This window comes from Rhinolophus sinicus, chromosome 3 (genome assembly GCF_057876585.1).
Source record: "Rhinolophus sinicus isolate RSI-liver-muscle chromosome 3, RSI-T2T, whole genome shotgun sequence".
Taxonomy (NCBI): Eukaryota; Metazoa; Chordata; class Mammalia; order Chiroptera; family Rhinolophidae; genus Rhinolophus; species Rhinolophus sinicus.
This window is the reverse complement of record NC_142503.1, coordinates 90,871,617-90,892,468: the sequence shown is the minus strand read 5'-3', so window position 1 is coordinate 90,892,468 and position 20,852 is coordinate 90,871,617. Positions and strand designations below refer to the sequence as shown.

The window sequence follows — 20,852 nt, the reverse complement described above, 5'->3', positions numbered from 1 at the left end:
CCGCGGCCCCGCGTCCGCGTCACGTGGTACGAGGCGGGCAGCCATCTTGCTACAAACACAAACAGAGAGGAGCGGCCGCCGCGGGAGCGCCAGCGCCCCCTCCCCCGCCGCCGCCCCCGGCCCGCCGCGCGCCGCCCGCCCGCCGCCCACGCCCCGCGACCGGAGCCTCGCGCCGCCCGCCCGCCCGCCGCGGTAAGCGCTCGGCGGTCCCGCAGCCCCTGGCCCGCAGTCGGGCCCGGGGCAGGCCCGCCCCCGACGCCGAGGCGACCGCGTCGAGCTTGCGAGAGCCGGAGCCAGAGCGCGGGCCGCCGGCACGGACCTCCCCCAGCTCCTCCCGTGGCCGCTGCCGCCGGGTGTGTCCGCCCCCCGGCCCTCCCTCCGGCGCGACGGCCCCCAACGCGGCCGTCCCTCCCGGGGGGTGGCCGTCCTCACCCACGCCCCGCGCACCTGGCGCCCCTCCCTGAAGGGCACGCCGTCCTCCCGGCCAGTTTGCCTCCTTCCCACCCCCGCGCTCCTAACGGTCGTCTCCTGCCCCTCGGAAGCTCGGCCCAGGGCCCCCGGCCTCCCCCGCGCCGCATCCTCCGCCGGGCCCGCGCGGAGGCCCCCGACCCGAATGCCGGGCGCTCCCCAGAGATTCCTTAACGTGTCTCGGGGTTCTTGTCAAAATTAGCTGGGCCCTGCGGGTTTAAAGTCCAAGCGTTGCACGACTGGCTAATGTGGAAGCCTTTTCCCCTTAACCAGAGTACCTCTACTGGGTCTTCACCTGAATTTCCTTTCAGTCAGCAACATTAGTGCTTGGTCATTGGGGTCTCCTTCCTCCCGGTTGCCCAGCCGTGTTAAACAGGTTAGTCTTTTTTTGTCGCCAGGCTTCGCCCTTCCCAGCCCAATCCCCCTGATGCAGCAGCTCCCTGGCCACGGCCCCTTACACTTTCCCTTTTTTTTGAGTTAACTTTAAGGAGACCCTCATCTTGCACCTCTTACCTAGTCGTTACTACAATTCTAGTAAGCTTCCAGCTTTGGTCCATCATAGCGCCAGTCCCTGGGAGATGCTAAATCAATACTTCTTGGCCTAGTCTTTCCTCCAGCCAACCCAGTCTTACTCCCCTCTTGCTGTTCAGTGCTGCTTTCCCAACAATAATCACCCTTTACACTACCTCTCCAACGCCCCTTGGAGCTGACATGATAGTTACAACTTAGCCTCCCACCAAGAGCCCCCTCGTTTGCCTCTGCAGCTCAAACACCATGCGTCCCCTCTGCGGCTCACACTTCGCGAGTTTGCTCTCTGGTTCCTTCATCTGTACTGTCCCCTGTGCAGTCCCAGGTCGCCAACCCTCTAGCTCGTTTTGTTTCCTACATTGTAGGTGTAGCATGTCATTGGGAAAGGTTGGGGCAGATGTGTACTGTATGTTGCTGCCATCGCTGGGGACCAGGGGCCTCAAGTGTCCCATATGGTAATTACAGTCAAGTGAGTTGTGTGCTTAGACCCCTGGTCTGGCTTTTTCAGCCAGTGGACGTATTAGTGTTGTGTGTGATTTGATGGATTAAAAGACCCATTCATCCTCGCTTTTATTTCTGAATTTGGAATAGAGCTGAGAAGGTGAAAAGAGGCAGCTATGTGAAAGATTTTAAAATTTCTCTAATGAGAAATTTAAAATGGCTTGAAACTCACAAAGTATGTTTGAGAGTTTGGGATGGTTCTTGCTGCTTACGTGCCCCTTCTTCAGTTGGATAGTGTCTAGGGACGTCCTGGTCCCCTGCCGTAGCAGCTGCAGCCTCCCTTGTTTTCCCTGGCTGGAACCCAAGACTGGGCAAGTGGGCAAAAGGGATCAAGTGAGGTAAAGTGTGGAATTGCTTTGAAAACTGTTAACTAATAGACATGCCGAGGGGCAGAATTTGTCAGGATGGCTCAGAGAGTAGAGAGCTGGGATAGCTGACCATCCGAGAGGAATGTGGGCTTGCACCCCCTTTTTAAGCCTCTAAGTTCTCATCCTACCATGCTGGGAGAATCTTTCCATCCTGTGAAAGGGCGGAGTCACCTCTAACAGGCTTGGAGCTGGGCGATTGCTCAAATGTTGGGGAATTTGGGATTCTACTTCTGTTAATAGTGGTACCTTTCTGTGCCAAGGCACATTGCTCTGGATTGGGGCTAATTTTAGGGGTGATGGAATGAGGAAATAATGTTCTTAACTTAGTGTGTACTGGGACCGCCTAGTCTCTGAATCTTTGCCTTTTGTGAATTCTGAACCCCAGAGAACAGGCTCCCCTCTTGTTCCCTGAAGCCTGTTGTGAGCACCCAGGACCAGTGTGTGTCCTTTCCCCTTGATTCCGGCAGGGGGCAGCCTTTTAATAGCAATAATTCAGATGCCAGGAGAGTGAGGGTATGCTGAGGTCTGAGAACGAAGAGCCAGTACAGATGAGGCAAGCGGCCTCAGGGCAGGGTAAGCAGTGGGGCTAAGCTGGAATGAGCCTGTGAGGAGGCCCTTAGATCAAGTAGCCAGGAAAGGCCATGTCCCCAGTCCTCTACTGCCTTTCCCACTCTTTCCTTCACTGGAAAGGGATTCAAACGCTTGCCTTTGAGAGTTTGTGATAGAGAAATTTGGGACAGTTTTTTTCAATCTAGTGTTTTCCCAAGGATTTCCCTCTTGGCAGAATCTCATATTTCTCTCATGGGACAGTATAATTATGGAATGATTTCCTTGCTCTTCAGTGGGAGAATGAACTGCAGTAAATGTGGTTTCTGTCGTCTTCCATTCTTCCCCATAAACAGAATAGGATTACCTGTGCTCATGGCATAGAGGAGGGTTTTTCCACCGTGGCACTAGTGACATTTTGAGCCAGATAATTCTCTGTTGTGGGGGCCGACCTGTGTATTGTGGGATTTTAGCAGCATCCCTGGCCTCTACCCATTAGATGCCAGTAGTAATTCCCAGTCATGTCAACCAAAAATGTGTCCAGATTTTGCCAAATGTCCCCTGGGGAGCAGAGTCACCCCCCCCCCCCCCAGTTGAGAACAGCTGGCTTCGAGGAAGCATGTGGAAAAGACGCACATATCTGCTTGGAGGGGTGGAAACCATGGGAGGCATGCTTGCTGCTTGTCAAGGAAGCCAGTCAGCCACCAGCTCTGGGACCAATCCTCTCCTGGCTGGGCCCGCCAGGAGACTTGGCCTTTTTCTCCAGCTGCTCCTGTGCTTCCTCTTCCCCCCTGACCGCCTCTCCCTTTGCCTCTGCAGTTTTCTTGCTTTTCACACTGGAAGCCGCTTTCCTCACTTTGCTCCTTACAACCAGGACAGAAAGGTGAAGGCCAGACGTGGAAAGCACCAAGGAGGCCACCTTTGCCACTCCTTGGCAGGGTGGGAGGGTGAGTTGTCCCTTTTCTATTACCCCCTCCCCACAGCAGCCTTCCATGCCACAGGACTCCTGTTCCTCTAGAAGACAGGCTCTTGTGGAGTGAACCGGAGGAGGCTCAGAACAGCCTCTCCTGAGATTTGTTTGAAAAATATGGGGTGTTTTTTGGAATTGGGAAGGCTTAGGTATGTAATAGCTATTCCCAAATGCCATTTTTTCCTAAACCTTTTTAAAATGGTGGTAAAATATAACATATACCTCTTTAAAAAAAAATTTTTTTTAATTGGGGAACAGTGTGTTTCTCCAGGGCCCATGAGCTCTAAGTTGTTGTCCTTCAAACTAGTTGTGGAGGGCGCAGCTCAGCTCCAAGTCCAGTTGCTGTTTTCAATCTTAGTTGCAGGGGCTGCAGCCCACCATCCTGAACCTGCAATATTGCTGTTGAGAACTCGTGCTCTAACCAATTGAACCATCCGGCCGCCCCTCTGGGGGATCAGCAGCGGCTTGTTTTCTTCAGTCTTAGTTGTGGAGGGCGCAGCTCACTGGCCCATGCGGGAATTGAACCGGCAACCCTGGTTCAGAGCTCGCGCTCTAACCATCTGAGCCATCCGGCCGCCCCTAACATATACCATTTTAACCATTTTTAAGTTTACAGCTTTGCAACATTAAAGACGTTCACATCGTTCGGCCATCACCACCATCCTGTCCAGAACTGTTTCATTTGCCCCATTTCAGCTGAAACTCTGTACCCGTTAAACAGCAACTCCCCACTCCCCTTGCCCCATAGCCCTGGCCCCCACCATTCTACTTAAGATCTTGTCTCTTTGAATTTGACTCTTCTAGTAATCTCATAAGAGGAATCATACAATATCTGTTCTATTGTGACTGGCTCGTTTCACTTAGCATAATGTCTTCAAGTTTCATCCATTGGCCAAATTACATAAGGATTGTAGTGTAGAAAGAATTAACCTTACTCTGCTGTCCTGGGAGTCCTACTTGAATTCCGTGAAAGGAAGAGCTTTCAACAGACTTGTCTTCTTGTTCCGTCTGGTAGAAACCCTTCTTCCTTCCTTCCCAGAGTTGTGGAGTCTTAGAGTTGATGGGCATCGTGGAGGCGCTCCGGTCCAACCTCCCCCCCAGCCACTGAGGGAACCCTTGCGCAGCCCCCTGAGACCCTGTCTGCTCGTCCTCTGCTCGGTACCGCCAGGGATGCGCTGCCTCCTGAGAATCTCCTCTGCTGATCCTTAGAGGGACAGGTCACTGCCACCACTGCCACTTCATTCAGTCTCAGTAACTGACTGTATTTCTACTTTATGGTAAGGGGCCTTCTTCCTAGCTTGTATCTTAATAATGTTGTTCCCTTCTTGGCTCTTTGTACTTGTGCTTGGGCTCTTCCAGGTCCAGGGAAGGGGCCTGGGTGTTGGTTCCTGTTTGGTAAACCAGTCCATGGGTGTGCTGGCTGGATTCTCCTGCCTGCAGCCTTCAGTGTGTGCCCCACCTTTGGCTCTGGAATAGCATCCCCACCCCAATTCCCCTGAACTGGGTTTCTCTCAAAACTGAGTCTCTGGATTCTAGCCACCAATAGCCAGCTCTGAGATTTTTCAGGAGGGAAGTAATTTTCCGCCCAGATTAATTTCTAATCCTTCTCTCCATAACCTTTCCTCTTTAAAATATTTGTGGTTCCAGTGGTTGGTTTGTCTGTTTGGTTGTTTTTGTTTTATCTTTGTCCTGAACGTCCATGCAAACTTTAGATACCCCCTTACTGAATATTCCGCGATGCAGGAAAGAGTGCTGAGATCCAGAGAGGTGCCGTGTGTGTTCTCTGCCACACCTCCAGCACCTCAGACATGCTTTGCTAAGTGAATTAACTGCTCGTGAGGCCAAATGTGGGGGACAGAGATGAGCAGGAGCAGGGGCTGTGGTCCCTATTATACAGGACAGAGGAGGGCTAGAAGCAGGGAGGGCCGTCTGACCCATTCATTTAACCCACCTTCTTCTTCTCCTCACCTCTCGTTAAGGGTCTTGCCCAAATGTGAAGGTCCTTCCCCAGGTACCACTGCGGTCACACCAACGTCCAGTAGCTTGGGGACCCTGGTTCACTCCAGCATAGACTCCTGCCTGAAGAGAGTCGGGCCACCACTCTAACTGCTTCCTGGGGTAAGGCTGCCAGGTGAGTCTGGGGTGAGGGAGGGGCTCCTACAGAAGCTCAAAGGGGCTCTGGCTGCCCTGTTTCCTTCCTCCCTCAGGTCTTCTCTCTTTGGTTAACTCTTTGGTTATTAACTCATGGTGTGAGTAGCATGTGGGTGGTTTAGGTGAGTCCTTTTAGACCCGTTACTGTGCCCACCAAGGTGAGGACATAGTCCTCGTCCTCTCAGGGTTGTTTGGGTGCATTGTTTCTAAGCCCAGTGTCCCCCATGTCTCCACAGGTGTTTGGAGAGTGAACGCCAGGTCCCCTCATCCCTGTTCATCTCCGACCTTTAGGACACGCTCAGCTTCACAATGGCAGCAGAGACCCTCAACTTTGGGCCTGAGTGGTGAGTCAGATGTGCTGTGGGTGGCATGGGGAAGCTGGGAAGAATAGGGTTGCTCAGACACCTGTCTTTCTCCTTCCCTGTGTCCCTTCTCTAGGCTGAGGGCACTGTCAAGCGGTGGCAGCGTGGCCTCCCCACCCCCATCCCCCGCCATGCCCAAGTACAAGCTGGCCGACTATCGCTATGGGCGAGAGGAGATGCTGGCCCTCTACGTCAAGGAGAACAAGGTAGGGGGTGGCTCAGGGTGGGGTATGTGGCCCAGTTGCCCGTGTGGCCTCAGCCAGTGGACAGGGCCCAGAAGCATGTGGTGTCTTGGCCCGCCTGCCCCTTTGACAGGTGCCCGATGAGCTGCAGGACAAGGAATTTGCTGCGGTGCTACAGGAAGAGCCGCTGCAGCCCCTGGCACTGGAGCCTCTGACCGAGGAGGAGCAGGTGGGGCCGGGCTGGGCGACTGCAGGCTGGCGTGCGGGGGCTCCACCTTTGTGGGGGGCTGGAGTTGGGAAGACAGGTGGTGGAGGGTGCAGTTCTGGACAGGGTGGGGGTGGTCAGGTGCCTGGGTCCTCACTCCCACCCCTGGCTCCCTCCTCAGAGAAACTTCTCCCTGTCAGTGAACAGTGTGGCTGTGCTGAGGCTGATGGGGAAAGGGGCTGGCCCCCCCCCAGGCGGCGCCTCCCGTGGCAGGGGCAGCACGCGGAGCCGAGGTAGGGGGTGATGATGTATTGTGGGGACAGCAGAGGCCGGGCCTGTGGTCTTGAGGATGTGCAGAGATGATCTGGCATGTTTCCCGTGTGTGTCTCATTCCTTCTCCAGGCCGTGGCCGTGGTGACAGTTGCTTTTACCAAAGAAGCATTGAAGAAGGCGAAGGGGCCTTTGGTCGGAACCCCCGGGAGATCCAGCGTAGCCAGAGTTGGGATGACAGGTGCAGGCTGGAAGGAGGGGGCATAGCAGCAGAGCAGAGAGAAGCCCCGGGGTTAGATCCAGAGTCCCATGGAGGGTCTAGGTTTTGTCATTAGAGGGCAACAGAAGACCTACTAAATAAGCCTTGGCTAGAGATCGTTCTCTCTGCCCTCTAACCCTTGTGGTCCTGCCCTTCTGATTCTCTCAATCCCCCTTGGGCTCCCTCCCTAGCCTGACTTTTCCCTAGTCCCCTGTTCCCTCCCTCCCTTCACCTTTCTCAGGACAAAATGGACAGGTATACAGAGATCCCGCAGGTCGGGGAGGGGAAGCTGTCCTCCTTTGACCAACACCTGTCTCTCCTGCAGAGGCGAGAGGCGGTTTGAGAAGTCGGCCAGGAGGGATGGAGGTATGGATAGTGGTGAGGGTGGTGCTAGACCCTGAAGGTCATTGAGAGGGGGAGGGGAGACTGAAATGGGTGGCCCCAGTGAGGGGATGTTTCCTGAGGGAGGTAGGGGAGCAGCAGGGCTCGGGGCTGGGCTCCTTTTTACCAGCGAGGTTTATAGTAGGAGTCTTCCAGGGACCATGGCTGCCACTCTGCTGACTGTGTCTTCCCCTGTTCCCAAGCACGATCCGGGTTTGAGGACGGAGGGGCTGGCCTGAGGAAGGAACATGCCCGCTCAGATAGCGAGAACTGGCGTTCTCTCCGGGAGGAGCAAGAGGAGGAGGAGGAGGGCAGCTGGAGACTTGGGGCAGGACCCCGTCGAGATGGCGACCGCTGGCGCTCAGCCAGCCCTGGTGAGATTGGGGCCAGATGGGCCTTGTGGGGGGTAGGGTGGGGCATAAAGAACTTCCTGGGCCCAGGGCTCCTGTGGCCGGGTGGAGGGAGCCAAAAGCTTTCTGGAGCGGGGTGGGTTGGGTTGCAGTCCTGGAAAGCTTGGGGGTCTTGTGGGCAGCAGAAGAGTGGAGCCTCTGGCTTGACAGGGGTACTGATTCTCCTCCTCTACCTTTTCCTGCCCAGATGGTGGCCCCCGCTCTGCTGGCTGGCGAGAACATGGGGACCGGCGTCGCAAGTTTGAGTTTGATTTGCGAGGGGATCGAGGAGGGTGTGGTGAAGAGGAGGGGCGGGTGGGTGGGGGCAGCTCTCACCTCCGGAGGTGCCGAGGGCCTGACGGCTTTGACGAAGACAAGGACGGGCTCCCAGAGTGGTGCCTGGACGATGAGGATGAAGAAATGGGCACCTTCGATGCCTCGGGGGCCTTCTTGCCTCTCAAGGTATCTGTGAGGAAGCCGGGGGAAACTTTTATTAGAGTTTGGCGGGAACCTGCCCTCTTCCTGCCAACTGTTTATCCTCTGCCTCCTCACCTCCCATTGTATCCTCTAACCCCATGCAGAAGGGCCCCAAGGAGCCCATTCCTGAGGAGCAGGAGCTTGACTTCCAGGGTCTGGAGGAAGAGGAGGAAGAACCCTCCGAAGGGTTGGACGAGGAGGGGCCTGAAGCAGGTAAGCCTGCAGGGTGGGGCCAGGAGAAAGCCTGAGAGCCTGGGGCTGGCATAGGGCTCCCTCCGGCTGGGCACTGGCTGTCCACCCACCTTTAGGAGAAAGCTGCTTAGAAATGTGAGAAAGGCAGGTGCTGACAGGTGTGGGGAGGAACCCGGAAACAGCAGGGCTGCATCTAAGGCAGCATGTCAGATAAAAATCAGGCGTCATCCAAATGAGCTCTGCCAGCCCCTTGGAGTATTAAACCTAGAGTATTGTGCGTGCAGCCCTGGGCAGTGCTGTGGACACCGTGCACCTGTGGCCTATGTTGCAGGGAAAAAGGGGTGCAAAGGGGGGTTGTGGTGTTGAGTTACTGAGTGTTAGTCGTGCTGACCAAAGGGAAGTATGTCGACTCAATACTCAATACAGGTGGGAGTCAGAGGCCTGAGATCTGGCCACACATGGAAGGTTTGTGCTAAATTGTCTTAAAGGCCTTCCAGTTCTTTGCTTTTGAATCCTGGTAATTACCTTTCCCTTCAGGTGGGAAGGAACTGACTCCACTGCCGCCTCCAGAGGAGAAGTCTAGCTCCCCATCCCCACTGGCTACCTTGGGCCCACTCTGGGGAGCTAATGGGGACGGAGGAGACGCTGTGGAGAAAGACCTGCCAGCTGCTGAAGGTAGCCAGAGGGTGGGGCCACCCTTTCTCTGGAGCCAAGGGCTGGTGGGGAAAACACTCCCCTTCTTTGTGGAGCCCACAAGGGTGGCGCCCACAAGGGTAGAACCCTCTTTTTTGGAATAATGGTAGATAGGGAGATGTCTCGCCCCTTCTATGGACCCCGCCCCATTCTACCTTCTTTTCGTTGCTCCTTCTAGGAGATGATTTGAGGGGAATGCAGCTGAGTCCTGGGATGGGCTCACCCCCTGGCCCACCTGGAGATCTGGAAGATGATGAAGGCTTGAAGCACCTCCAGCAGGTTGGGAGGGAGCAGGGGGCCTAAGAAGGCTCTAGGGCCTTCCCCTGTAGGGGGACAGAAAGCCATTGTTCCTTCTGTCCTTGCCTAGGTTCCAAGCTTTTCCCTAGCTATCCTGCTGTGTCCAGCTGACCCCATCCCCACCTTAGCCCCAGCCCCGTTTTGTGTTGCTGTGATTGGGCAGTTGAGCCTTCCCTTTCTCCCTGGGCTCCCAGGAGGCAGAGAAGCTTGTGGCATCCCTACAGGACAGCTCTCTGGAGGAAGAGCAGTTCACGGCCGCCATGCAGGCCCAGGGCCTGCGCCACTCTGCAGCTGCCACTGCCCTCCCCCTCAGCCACGGTGCAGCCCGGAAGTGGTTCTACAAGGATCCACAGGGGGAGATCCAAGGTGGCTGTGAGGAGTAGGGGGCATGCAGGAGGGGCTGCTGGGGCAGGGGCACACCACTGTTCTCTTTCAGGGCTTCTCTGGCACACCTTTCTGATTGCAACCCCACCCCACCCCCTTCCCGGTCCAGGACCCTTCACCACGCAGGAGATGGCGGAGTGGTTCCAAGCAGGCTACTTCTCCATGGCCCTGCTTGTAAAGCGTGGCTGTGATGAGGGCTTTCAGCCACTGGGTGAGGTGATCAAGATGTGGGGTCGTGTGCCCTTTGCCCCGGGGCCCTCGCCACCCCCACTGCTGGTGAGCATCCCCACCTTTGCAAGGAGCAGGGAGGGGAGGTGGGAGCTTGATGGAGGTCAGCGGGGAGTGTGGAGCACGAGGTCGAAGCTGTGGGAATGCTTTTGCCCCCACTCAGGGCAACATGGACCAGGAGCGGCTGAAGAAGCAACAGGAGCTGGCAGCAGCGGCCTTGTACCAGCAGCTGCAGCACCAGCAATTTCTTCAACTGGTCAACAGGTACCGGGGCCTAGAAGAGCTTCTAAGTAGGGACAGGCACTGGCTGTGTTGGCCTGCACCCCCTCAATCTGTCCTCCTCTCTACAGCCGCTCCCTCCAGCAGTGTGGGCTCCGGGAAAAGGCGGCTCTGGGGGACCTGACGCCACCGCAGCAGCAGCAGCTCACCGCCTTCCTGCAGCAGCTCCAAGCTCTCAAACCCCCCAGGTCTGTGGGCTGTTCTCTGTCAAATCAGTCTTCCCTTGGCTGTGTGCGTGTATGAGCCCTCAGGATATGTAAAGTGGGGAGATGGGGCAGCCCGGGTGCTGAGAATCAGTGCTTTGCTCCTCAGAGGTGGGGACCAGAACCTGCTCCCGACGATGAACCGTTCCTTGTCGGTGCCGGATTCAGGCTCCCTCTGGGACATACATACCTCAGCCTCATCACAGTCAGGTACAGTGTGGCCTCCCCAGCGGGCTGTTGGGGGCGTAGGGGGCCCAGGGGCTGTGCCTGCTGCTCAAGCTGCTTCAGCCCAGGGGGCCTGAGCTTGCTCCTGCAAGTGCCTTTGCCTCCTGCAGGCGGTGAGGCCAGTCTTTGGGACATACCAATTAACTCTTCGACTCAGGGTCCAATTCTAGAACAACTCCAGCTGCAACATAAAGTGAGTAGGCATCCTGGGGCTGGAACCCTTGGGTGTGAAGGGCGGGACTGAGGCCGGGAAGGCCAGGTGCCCCCAGGTCTGACGTGGGATCATGACTGTCAGTTCCAAGAGCGCAGAGAAGTGGAGCTCAGGGCTAAGAGGGAGGAGGAGGAGCGAAAGCGCCGTGAGGAGAAGCGGCGGCAGCAGCAGCAGCAGCAGCAGGAGGAGCAGAAGCGGCGGCAGGAGGAAGAGGAGCTGTTTCGGCGCAAGCAGGTGGGTGCCCTGCCGCGCCCCTGACCTGCTGGGCCTGAGCGTGGGGGCAGGCTGCTGGCCCTCACTGTCTTCGCTGGTTCAGGTGCGGCAGCAGGAGCTGCTGCTGAAGCTGCTGCAGCAGCAGCAGGCGGTGGCCTCCGTCCCAGTGCCCCCTGCACCCAGCTCCCCGCCCCCACTGTGGGCCGGCCTGGCCAAGCAAGGACTTTCCATGAAGACGCTGCTTGAGCTGCAGCTGGAGGGCGAGCGACAGCTGCATAAGCAGCCCCCGCCTCGGGAACCATCACGGGCCCAGGCCCCCAACCACCGTGTGGTGAGCAGTCTGGGCCCTTCTTTCACCTGACTTGTAGCTTTTAGGCCCTCAGGAACCCTTCCATTCAGCTCCCAAGGTGCCCCAGGGATGCGGTGGGGATCGTTGGTCCATATTTGCCCCCCTTTGACACATAAATGAGTCTTCCCACTTAGCTTTCTTGAGTATGGGTGTCCCTGTTCGGGCCACCCTGACTTCCTGCCATCTGTAGCAGCTTGGGGGCCTGGGCACTGCCCCCCTGAACCAGTGGGTATCTGAGGCTGGGCCGCTGTGGGGCGGGCCCGACAAGAGTGGGGGCAGCAGCAGCGGCCTGGGGCTCTGGGAGGACACCCTCAAGACCAGCGGGAGCCTGGCCCGTAGCCTGGGCCTGAAGAACAGCCGGAGCAGCCCTTCTCTCAGGTGGGTGCCAGGGCCGCAGGGTCCGGGCTCGGGCCAGGATGGAAGGATGTAGAACACCGGAGCTGATCTCTTGCCTCTCATTCACCCTTGTCCCGCTCAGTGACTCCTATAGCCACTTGTCAGGTCGGCCTGTGCGCAAAAAGACCGAGGAGGAAGAGAAGCTGCTGAAGCTGTTACAGGGCATCCCCAGGCCCCAGGATGGCTTCACCCAGTGGTGTGAGCAGATGCTACACACACTGAGCACCACAGGCAGCCTGGATGGTACGGGTGTCAGACCGTGGGAAGCTGGGCTGACGCAGGGGTGCAGACCTTCATCAGGTGGGCACTGACAGCCCCTATCCTGCCCCATAGTACCCATGGCTGTAGCGATCCTCAAGGAGGTGGAATCCCCCTATGATGTCCACGATTATATCCGTTCCTGCCTGGGGGACACGCTGGAAGCCAAAGAATTTGCCAAACAATTCCTGGAGCGGAGGGCTAAGCAGAAAGCCAGCCAACAACGGCAGCAGCAGCAGGTGAGCTTTCACAGCCCCACTCAGGTGAGGGTGAGGTCACCAGGCGCCCTCCTGACTCCCCCTCCCTCTCTGGTGCCTGGCAGGAGGCTTGGCTGAGCAGTGGCTCCCTGCAGACGGCCTTTCAGACCAACCATAGCACCAAACTTGGCCCTGGGGAGGGCAGCAAGGCCAAGAGGCGGGCACTGATGCTGCACTCGGACCCTAGCATCTTGGGTATGTTTTAGGGGTGGGACCAGTTAGGAGGCTCCTTCCTCAGCATGGAGCAGTTGCCTGGGGCTGAAAGAGCTCAAACCCAGCTTCTTCTGGCTTCAGGGTACTCCCTGCACGGACCTTCTGGTGAGATTGAGAGCGTGGATGACTACTGACCAGCCCATCCCACCAGCCCCCTGGGCTGTAGGCCAGGAGCAGCAACAGCAGCTTGGACCCTTGGGTCCCCAGTCTGCAGGCTCCCAACAAGGAGCATAGGAGGAAGCAGGGGCAGGGTCCCCAGCACTTGTTACAAACCACACAATGCACCTTAACTCACCCACCACGAGGCACTTTACAGATTGGGGGGAAGGGTTTTTTTTTTCCTTTTTAAAAAATTTTAAACAACATTGAAGAAAACGTTAGGAGAGAGAAAAAAAATTGTTAAAAACTAGACTCTAATCACCCCTTTCCCCTCTGGGGGTTTTGGGGGTGACAGTGGAAGGTCCATGGAGTTTTGGGTTTTTTGGTTTGTTTTTTAAGAAAAAGGAAAAACAATGAAAAAAAGGTTAGGAGGCTGAAAGAAAAAAAACACACTGTTATTTTGGGGCAGTGGGGACATGCCCCCACAGATCTGTCCTGCCTGGCCCCCAAGGCTGCACTTACCCTCCCTGCCCCACCAGGTGGGCCATTGGGGTAACTGGAAGCTGGGGTGCCAGCAGTTTGCACAGCAAGGCCCCCTTAACCCCGCCAGCCGGACCTCTGTGAATGGCCCCCTTGTTGCTGTGACTGGCAGAGGTGTCTGGGATTGGGGCCAAAGGAGCCCCTTGGCTTTGCTGCTTTAGGGGAAAGTTGCACAAATGGGCTGTGCCATCTCCCCTCCCCAGGTGGCTGATGGGGTAGATGGCAGAGGGCCGGCCTGGTGCCAACCTCATCTGGCTGTCAGGGCAGCAGAACTTCCACTCTGGCCCTGGTGAGGGGGTTCCCCTCCGCTGCCATTGGGGGGATGACCTGGGTGTGAAGCTGAAAGCCCCAGCTCCCTGCCTTGCCACATGAATGTATTCTTCGGGCCACAAGCCCCTGCTGTGTCCCCTGCCTCAGCCTTGAGTGAGGTGGGGGCAGAGCAGTTCCTCCAGGAGCTGGGGAGAGGCACCCCTTAATGACTGTTTCTCCTGTGAAAAGGGGGCTAGAGGAGAGGCCCAGGAGGCCGAGAGTGGGCAGCTGGGGGCTTCAGTTGCAGTGTGGGGGCTGTTAGAAGGGAGCCCCCCACCTGCAGCCAGCTGGCTGTGTACCCCTCCATTGACCAAACTGGAGAGGAGTGGCCTCTCCCCTCCCTGCTCCCCTGATGAGTTTTTAATGTTGGGTAAGGTGGGGGGGTCAAGAATAGAAGTGTCTGTCTCCTGAGTGGGCGGCAGTCCTTCTCCTGCTCACCGACTACGTATTCCCAATCACCTGCCTGGGTTTGTCTCCATTCCTGGTTTGGTTTTTTCCCTTGTACCTTTTGGGTTTCTCATCTAATCTCTCCTGTTGACCTCATTGCTCAGAGTGCAGTATTAGGGCAGGACTCTGCCGCTGCCTCCCCTCCATGAATGTATCTATCCTTCCTGCCCTGGGGAAACGGGGAGTGGCCCCAGTTTTCTTTCCCCATCCATCCCCGGAGACCACATTTTTTTTTTTTTTGCACCAAAGTGGCAACTGGGTCAGTGTTTGGGGGATAAAGCTGGCCTTGGGGGGTGGAGGGACTCCCTCCACCTGCTTCTCCCTGGTTTCAACAGTGTTAGCATCCGTGAAAAGACAATATTCTCTCTAAAGCAATAAGGGGATGATGGGCCAGGGGGAAATGACTTGCTGCTGCTGGCCCCCCAGCTCCCCGTTTCCTTGCGCCAGTATTTGGCGGCATTAGAGGTGTGGGGGGAGTACTGTTGTGACTGAATGTAACTGCCCCCACCCCTGCCGCAGCCAATGCAGGGGGAGGGGGGATGACACTCTTCCCCTCTCTTCCTTCCCCTTACCCCCAGCTAAAGAGACTTTGAACTTAGGGGGCCCTTGAGCCTGGAGAGGCCTTAACCCTGTGAGGAAGTGTAGGGGGAGCCCTCTCCCACCCCATCCCCTTCTGAGAGTGGTAAATGTTTACAAGCCCCTGAGCCCCCCAGCCCAGGGACTCAGCCCCTATTGCTGTCCTTTCCCAGCCCATCTTCCTGGGCCCCGGCTGCTCTCCCACCCTTCCCAGAGTTGGGGTGGGTGCAGGGGCCATTCTGTAATCCCTTGTCTGCCTTGTACCTACAATCTCCCCGACCCCATGACTTACCCTTCTACCTACCCCTGCCCCTGTAAATATGTCCCCCAATAAAACTTGGTGTGTGTTCCCTTCTGCTTCTGCATCTTTTCTTGGGGGAGGGGGGACACGGGGGAGGAGAAGCACAAAACTGGGAAGGAAGTCCAAGAGCTGCTGGCAGAGCGGTCAGCCTGACCCAGCCAGACACGAGTGGTAGCCGTGCACTTAGGAAGAACACCTATGGCCCCACAGGGCACAAGGTCCTTCCTGCTGCCTGTGACTCCAGCTTTGGTCAGAAAGAGTGGGATTTCTTTCCTCTCTGGCCCTCTCCTTGGTGGAGCCCCACACCCTCCAGCTGATGTGCCCTCTGGGACAGACCCAAAGTGAGAAAGACAAGCAAGGGGAGAGACCAGGTACAGAGTTGGAATTGGTTCCTTTATGGAAAAACTGAAAATATAATAAAAATTAAAATTAAACCAGTTTTAAAAAATCCAGCCCCTGGAGTTTCTACCTCCTGCCTCTGGCCCTCCAGGGGGATGAGGCCCTGACCCCAGGGCAGCAAAAGGATGAGGGCTTTCTGCTCCTCCTCTTCCCCCATTCTATTCCAATCTTTATCTCCACAGTGGGGACCCCCCCCCACCCCGGGAGGAACCAAACCTGGGTAGGGGAGCAGGGACCCAAGGCCCCGTGGCCCGGGGAGGGAGGTTTGTATGCCCCCAGCCCCAAAGCTCCCGGCCTGTAGTGTGGGCATGGGCAGGGCCCCTCCTGGCCAGACCCAGTTGGGGTTGGGACTATTAGTTCCAGATCTTGAGGAAGGAGTCCCAGGAGCCTGTGGCTACAGCCATGCCATCATCAGTGACCCCGAGGCAGCTCACACGGTTGTCGTGGCCAGCAAGGACACCTGTGAGGGAGGGGTACATCAGAACTCACCTGGCCTGGTTCTCTGTCCCCACCTGTCCCCATTCAGCATCCAGCTCTCACCTGCACGGTCACCCTTCATGGCATCCCAGATGTTGCAGTTGAAATCGTCATAGCCAGCGAGCAGCAGCCGGCCACTGCGCGAGAAGGCAACAGAGGTGATGCCGCAGATGATGTTGTCGTGGGAATACATGAGGAGCTCCTGGTCAGCCCGCAGGTCAAAGAGGCGGCACGTGGCATCATCGGAGCCCGTGGTGAAGGCATAGCCGTTGGGGAAGAACTACAGGACACAGGACCAGCGTGGGATGAGGGCACTGAGCAGGGCCAGGAGCATGGCAGACACGGCCCGCCCAGCCCAGCCCGGAACTTACAGCCACAGCATTGATGTCAGATTCGTGGCCAATGAAGGTCTGTCGGCACATCGAATCCCGTACATCCCACAGCTTGATAGAGGCATCACAGGCACCTGACACAAAGGTGCGGCCATCGGGGGCCAGTGACAAGGACATCACATCCCCACTGTGTCCAGCAAAACCCACCGTCTGCTGGCCTGTCTCAATGTCCCACAGGGCACTGGAGAGGTGACAGAAGGATGGGATCAGAGAGAGGTGCAGGACAGACTCCCTGCCTCCCTATCCCTCGACCATGGGAGCCCAGCCTTGACAGAGCCTCCATGGAAGGGGTGCCAGGAGCCACTAGGTCTCAGCAGCCTCCTCTTCTCCCATCCCTTCCCGCCACGGGAGAGACTAGGTGTTCAGAATGAGGGCTCTGCCCTCACTTGCTCAGGGTGTGTACTATGTGCCGAGCACTGAGGCAGTGGCCCCCCAGGCAGGAAGTGTGGGGTGAGCTACAATGCCTAGCCCTGGGAGGACCTCACCAGGTGGTGTCCCCAGAGCTGGTGATGATTTGGTTGTCATCCAGGAAGCGGCAGCACGACAGGTACCCTGGGGAAAGGGGCTGGTCAACCAGGTCTTTAAGGGAGGGCAACGCAGCCCCTCCCCCACCAACAGCACCTATGCCCGACCAGGCCCCTCTCACCAGTGTGGCCAGGCAGCTCTCGGCTGACCCTGACATTGCCCTCACGGGTCTTCAGGCTGTAGATGGAGCAGATGTTGTCCAACCCCCCACAGGCCACAAAGTTCCCTGAGGGCGCGTAGGCACAGGTCATGACCCAGGAGGAGCGCAGCGGGATGGCATGGACCTAGGGAGGAGGGGCAGTACCCCGGGTCAGAGCCAGCTAGGCAGGGTGTGCATCCCAGCCCCATCCAGCTTCCGGTACCACCTCTATCTACCTTGTTGGTAGTATAGCTGTCCCAGATGATAAGCTTCCCGTCCTGGGAGGCGCTGACCAGCAGCCTGTTGGAGAGTGGCAGGAGAGAGGCAGAGGGGTCAGGGTGAAGCCCCTTCTGGAGGACGGATGCCCTTCCCAGTCTCCCATCTGGTGGGGAGCACTTCTGAGACAACTCCTAGCAGCAGCTCAGAAGTTCCTGTTGGTATGGGCCTCTTTTCCATCCCCTGGGGATGTCTGGGAGTCTCCATCTTCCCAAACACACTTGGCAACGTGGGCATCCTGTTCATCCCCCAACTCTGCAAGGCTGCCCCTCCCACTGCCCCCAACTCGCCCTGCTCTACTTAGTCCTGGGGCAAACACAAAGGCTCACACCCAGCCCCCACTGCACACACACCTTGAGTCTGTCCCCCAATGCATGGCATAGATTTTTGCCAGGTGCCCACGGAGGGTCCTCCGTGTCCTCATCTGGATTCTCCCCACTGGGTCCAGCCCAGCTGTGATCTAGAGGTAGAGGGAGAATGGGTAGGGCGAGTCAGGAGGCAGGGCCCGCTAAGCAGTATGCCTCAAACCGGAGCTCCTTCCCCAAGCCCCAAGTCCAGCCCTGGATTCATCTCACCTGGGTCAATGTTGAATCCCCACATGCTTTTCGGGCATCCTACAAGAGATGGCAGAGCCAGTCAGAAAGAGGCAGGAGAGAAGACCAGGAAGGGGAGGAGAAGAAACGCAGGACACAGGAGTGGAGAGGATAACACAGTAAGGGGGGGTTAGGTTACCCCTCACACGCACAAAGAACCCCTCCCCCTGCCCGGCACACACAGATGCCTGGCCCTGCCCACTCAGCCCTCCCAGCTCAGCCGGCCAGGCCCTCACCCGGATCTGGTTCCGGAGCTGCTCAGCCTCCTGTCTCAGTTGCTCCAGCTCACTCATGGCGCCAGGCCCGTGGGGCGGGGTTGGGGGCGGCTGGGGGCCGCGGGACGGGGGCTGGGGGAGGCAGCTCCTCGCCGCTGGCCCGAGGCCTGGGGGATGCAGGGCTGACGTCAGGCCCAAGGTCGCGGGGAAGAAGGGGGGCAAGGCGGGGTTGAAGCGCGGCCGGAAAGGGTGAGCACAGGGTAGAGGGGGGAGGGGACGTCTGGGTTGGCCGCAGCCCCTTTGCAGAACCCGGGGCCTCTGGCACAGAAAAGATGGGGCCTAGGAATAGCTGACTTCCCCAATCTTCCTCCCGCCCCCCGGAAACGGAGCGGGAAGTGCAAGAGGAAGCGCAGGGGAAACCCCTCCCTCGGACAGCAGCCCGGGCGGGACACCCGCGACAGGAACTGGGGGGGCAAGAGGGCGGGGAGAGTCCCTTCGAAAACAGACCTGGCGTCCGCCCCTGCCCGTACAGGCACCGCCCTCATAGCACCTCATTTTAAAAGGGGCGGTGCCTCTCTAAATTCACCCCCACACGTCGCACACCCTCCACACACACCCCCAAGCTTAGACTGGGGGGGAGACCAGAGGGGGAAGCTGAGATGTTCGTGGGGTTGCCTAGGCAACCGTCACCCGGACTGAGAGCACCTCATTGGTGAAGTGCCCCCACCCTAGCCCGGTTGCCAAGGCAACCGCATCCACGGCAGAGACCTGTCGGGTGGGTGACCCCACCCCCGGCCCCATCGCCCCCGCCCGACCCAGGCTCCCGCTCCTCCCCAGAACCGGGTGACTGTTTACAGGATTTGGGAAAAGCCGATTGGGCACTAATAGGTTCGGGACGGCTCACCCTGAATAATCCCCAAGCCGGCTGCGCCCCATTAGCCGCCCGCGCGGGGTGGAGGCGAGGGTGGCGGGGAGGACAGTCTCAAGCCGCTGCTCCCTCCAGAGCCGAGGCCTCTCGCCCCAGCGCGCCGCGGAAAGCCCGTGGGAACCGCTCGCGAGTAATTAGGGCTCGGAAGAGAGGTTCCGGCCCCAAGGCACGGAGCTGCTCTCTCCCCGGCGCCGGCGGGCGGGCGAGAGGCGGCCCCAGGCGGCCTGGCCCTGTGTCCTCGGCACCCCAGGAGCCCAGTCTGCGGGTTCGTCGCCGGGGCCCCAGGGGCCTGGTTGGCTCCGCTCCAGGGTTCGGAGTCCTGGCCCCCCCTTTTGGACACCTGTGTGATCTGGCCATGCACACTGTACTATGCCAACCCGGGCGTCCCCCACCCTGCTCCCACTTCCCCCAGGCCTGGGCGTTCCTCTTCCCCACGGGCATTTTCCCGCTGTCAGTTCAGCTTTCTAAGCCAGCGCCAGGGGATGCCCCTCCGAAAAAGCGGGGAGGGGGCAAAGCCCTCCACCCCACCTTCCCAGCTCCAGACAAAGCCCCTTCCTTCCAGCTGTCAGCAATCCCGGCCGGGCGGCAACGCCAAAGGCCCGGGGCAGGAGGAAGCTGGGGGCGGGGGCGACGCTCCTAGCCCTCAGTCCCCCTCGCCCTCCAGGGTCCCCAGATTCTGGGCACAGAGCAGCCGGGGCTCCAAGGAGAAATGGGGGTGCCACCGCCTCCGCAGGTCTAGCGGGGCGAAGGGGAGGGGACTAGGGAGGGTCCTGGATCTGGCAGCTGGAAGGCGCGGACCGGTGCCGCGCTGCGAAGCGCAGTAAGCCTGGCCCTCCGGCCCCCACGACCTCCATTTTGCCCAAAAGAAATCTAGGCGAGGGGTGGGGGCGCCCTGGAGCTAGACTTGGGGTTAGGACTAGTAAAGGGAATGGGGTGCCGAGGACTCCCGTCCAGGGTAATGGGGCCAGAAAATATGGGCAGAGCCCAAATCGAGGTTAGGGTAGAGACGAAGGGAAGGGTGGCCTCGCGGCCTTGCCTGCTTCTCTGAGGATTCTAGAGTTTTGCAAGGCGAATACTGGCGGGAGTGCGAAATGGAAAGACACGAGGGGTGCTACCCAGGAGCAAACGGGGGTGGGGGGACAGAACAGGGCCTAGAGAAAGCCCCGAATTTGCCCCCCAACTTCTCAGGGAGCAAGAGGCAGGCGAGGCCGGGATGGGATGAGGTTAGACAAAATGCGCCTGAAGGTGCAGGGAGCGCGTGCGTTATTGGGGCTGAGGGTCCCCCAGTTCCCCTTCCGGGTTTAGAAGCGACGGGGCCGAAGGAAGGGAGGAGAGGTCTGGGGAGTTACGTCCGCTCCCAAGAGGCCAGATCGGGGAGACAGAAGAAAGAGAGGTTTCCCCTCAAGGGAATTTGGGGCTGGGGGAGATGAGGACTCCTTTTGTCACCGGAGGTACCTGTGGCGGTGGGACTCTGCGAAGGGTCGCTAGAGGAGCGCGGGAGGTCCTGTCTTCCTCCGCGGCGGAGGCGGCAGCGGCGGCGACGCGGATGGATTTCCTCAGTCACCCCAACTCAACAGTCCAGCGCTGCTCTCCCCAGGGCGGAGGGATCCCGCCCGCCAGTGACGCGGCCGTCGCCGCCGCGCCCAGGGCCCGGCAGGGCGAGACCAACTACATAGTGGGGGGAGACCGGAAGGGAAAATACCACCTAAGGGGCAAAGACTGATTCTGTCAAAACGAAGATATTGCCCCACGCTATTTCGACGCAAAACGGACTAAAATGAATGCTTTGCTTCCCGAAAGGGAGTAAGACATTCCCCCTGGGACTGACAAAGGTGGTATCGGCATAAGGGAGGGTGAAACAGCTCTCTGGTCACGTGACCTACCCTCCCGGATTGGGTGGCTCCAGACTGGGAAGGGAAGCTCAACGCCCCAGTTCTCGGTTTGACCACGCCCCCACCCTGGTAAGACCACGCCCTTCAGGGGACGGAGTTTCAGAGATCCTGACCCTGGCAGGACTGGGCAGGAGGCCTCCAGGAGGCGGAGGGAGAGGGCTGTGGTTCTGAAAGTCCCTGAGCAGGAATGAATGGGGACCACTGCCGGCGCTCGGGAACCTGGGAATGCCGCGAAAAGGGTCTTGCCCAGGCAGTTTCCCACCAAAAGTGGGATTTTGTAGAACTCTTT

At 58.4% G+C, this 20,852-nt stretch overlaps 2 protein-coding genes across 8 annotated transcripts; one reads left to right on the top strand and one right to left on the bottom strand.

Moving 5' to 3' along the window:
* The first annotated feature begins 62 nt into the window (after nt 1–62).
* Nucleotides 63–14,777, top strand: GIGYF1 (GRB10 interacting GYF protein 1). Of its 7 annotated transcripts, none has more exons than XM_088796740.1 (28): nt 63–192; nt 3,286–3,358; nt 4,421–4,658; nt 5,361–5,512; nt 5,769–5,876; nt 5,971–6,100; nt 6,210–6,305; nt 6,463–6,574; nt 6,684–6,792; nt 7,136–7,176; nt 7,395–7,565; nt 7,789–8,042; nt 8,162–8,270; nt 8,787–8,924; nt 9,121–9,221; nt 9,434–9,605; nt 9,733–9,899; nt 10,015–10,115; nt 10,202–10,318; nt 10,443–10,543; nt 10,669–10,751; nt 10,854–11,003; nt 11,086–11,313; nt 11,522–11,709; nt 11,810–11,970; nt 12,061–12,224; nt 12,308–12,437; nt 12,537–14,777. In XM_088796740.1, the coding sequence occupies exons 5-28, from the start codon at nt 5,842–5,844 to the stop codon at nt 12,587–12,589; spliced, it is 3,111 nt and encodes a 1,036-aa protein (XP_088652866.1). In that variant the 5' UTR covers nt 63–192; nt 3,286–3,358; nt 4,421–4,658; nt 5,361–5,512; nt 5,769–5,841; the 3' UTR covers nt 12,590–14,777. The 7 variants fall into 7 exon arrangements, with proteins under 7 accessions (XP_088652866.1, XP_088652867.1, XP_088652864.1 ...); XM_088796738.1 differs by having other exon boundaries at nt 76–192; nt 3,231–3,358; XM_088796739.1 differs by lacking the exon at nt 63–192 and adding an exon at nt 233–844.
* Nucleotides 14,778–15,099: 322 nt separating this feature from the next.
* GNB2 (G protein subunit beta 2) lies at nt 15,100–20,560 on the bottom strand. Its single transcript, XM_019752759.3, has 10 exons — nt 20,127–20,560; nt 17,765–17,910; nt 17,511–17,549; nt 17,289–17,395; nt 16,896–16,959; nt 16,642–16,804; nt 16,481–16,547; nt 15,975–16,176; nt 15,667–15,883; nt 15,100–15,586 (listed from the first exon to the last, which is right to left on the bottom strand). The coding sequence occupies exons 2-10, from the start codon at nt 17,819–17,821 to the stop codon at nt 15,480–15,482; spliced, it is 1,023 nt and encodes a 340-aa protein (XP_019608318.1). The 5' UTR covers nt 17,822–17,910; nt 20,127–20,560; the 3' UTR covers nt 15,100–15,479.
* Between the last annotated feature and the right edge of the window lie 292 nt (nt 20,561–20,852).

What these genes read in the sequence shown, in the direction of transcription:
- GIGYF1 (XM_088796740.1), top strand. Translation starts at nt 5,842, where the DNA reads ATGGCAGCAGAGACCCTCAACTTTGGGCCTGAGTG. An exon ending in CAAGCTCTCAAACCCCCCAG is followed by an intron (nt 10,319 to 10,442) that starts GTCTGTGGGCTG and finishes TTTGCTCCTCAG; the next exon opens with AGGTGGGGACCAGAACCTGC. An exon ending in AACAACGGCAGCAGCAGCAG is followed by an intron (nt 12,225 to 12,307) that starts GTGAGCTTTCAC and finishes GGTGCCTGGCAG; the next exon opens with GAGGCTTGGCTGAGCAGTGG.
- GNB2 (XM_019752759.3), bottom strand. Translation starts at nt 17,821, where the DNA reads ATGAGTGAGCTGGAGCAACTGAGACAGGAGGCTGAGCAGCTCCGGAAC. An exon ending in AGCTCCGGAACCAGATCCGG is followed by an intron (nt 17,550 to 17,764) that starts GTGAGGGCCTGG and finishes CATCTCTTGTAG; the next exon opens with GATGCCCGAAAAGCATGTGG. An exon ending in AGCTCTGGGGACACCACCTG is followed by an intron (nt 16,177 to 16,480) that starts GTGAGGTCCTCC and finishes TCACCTCTCCAG; the next exon opens with TGCCCTGTGGGACATTGAGA.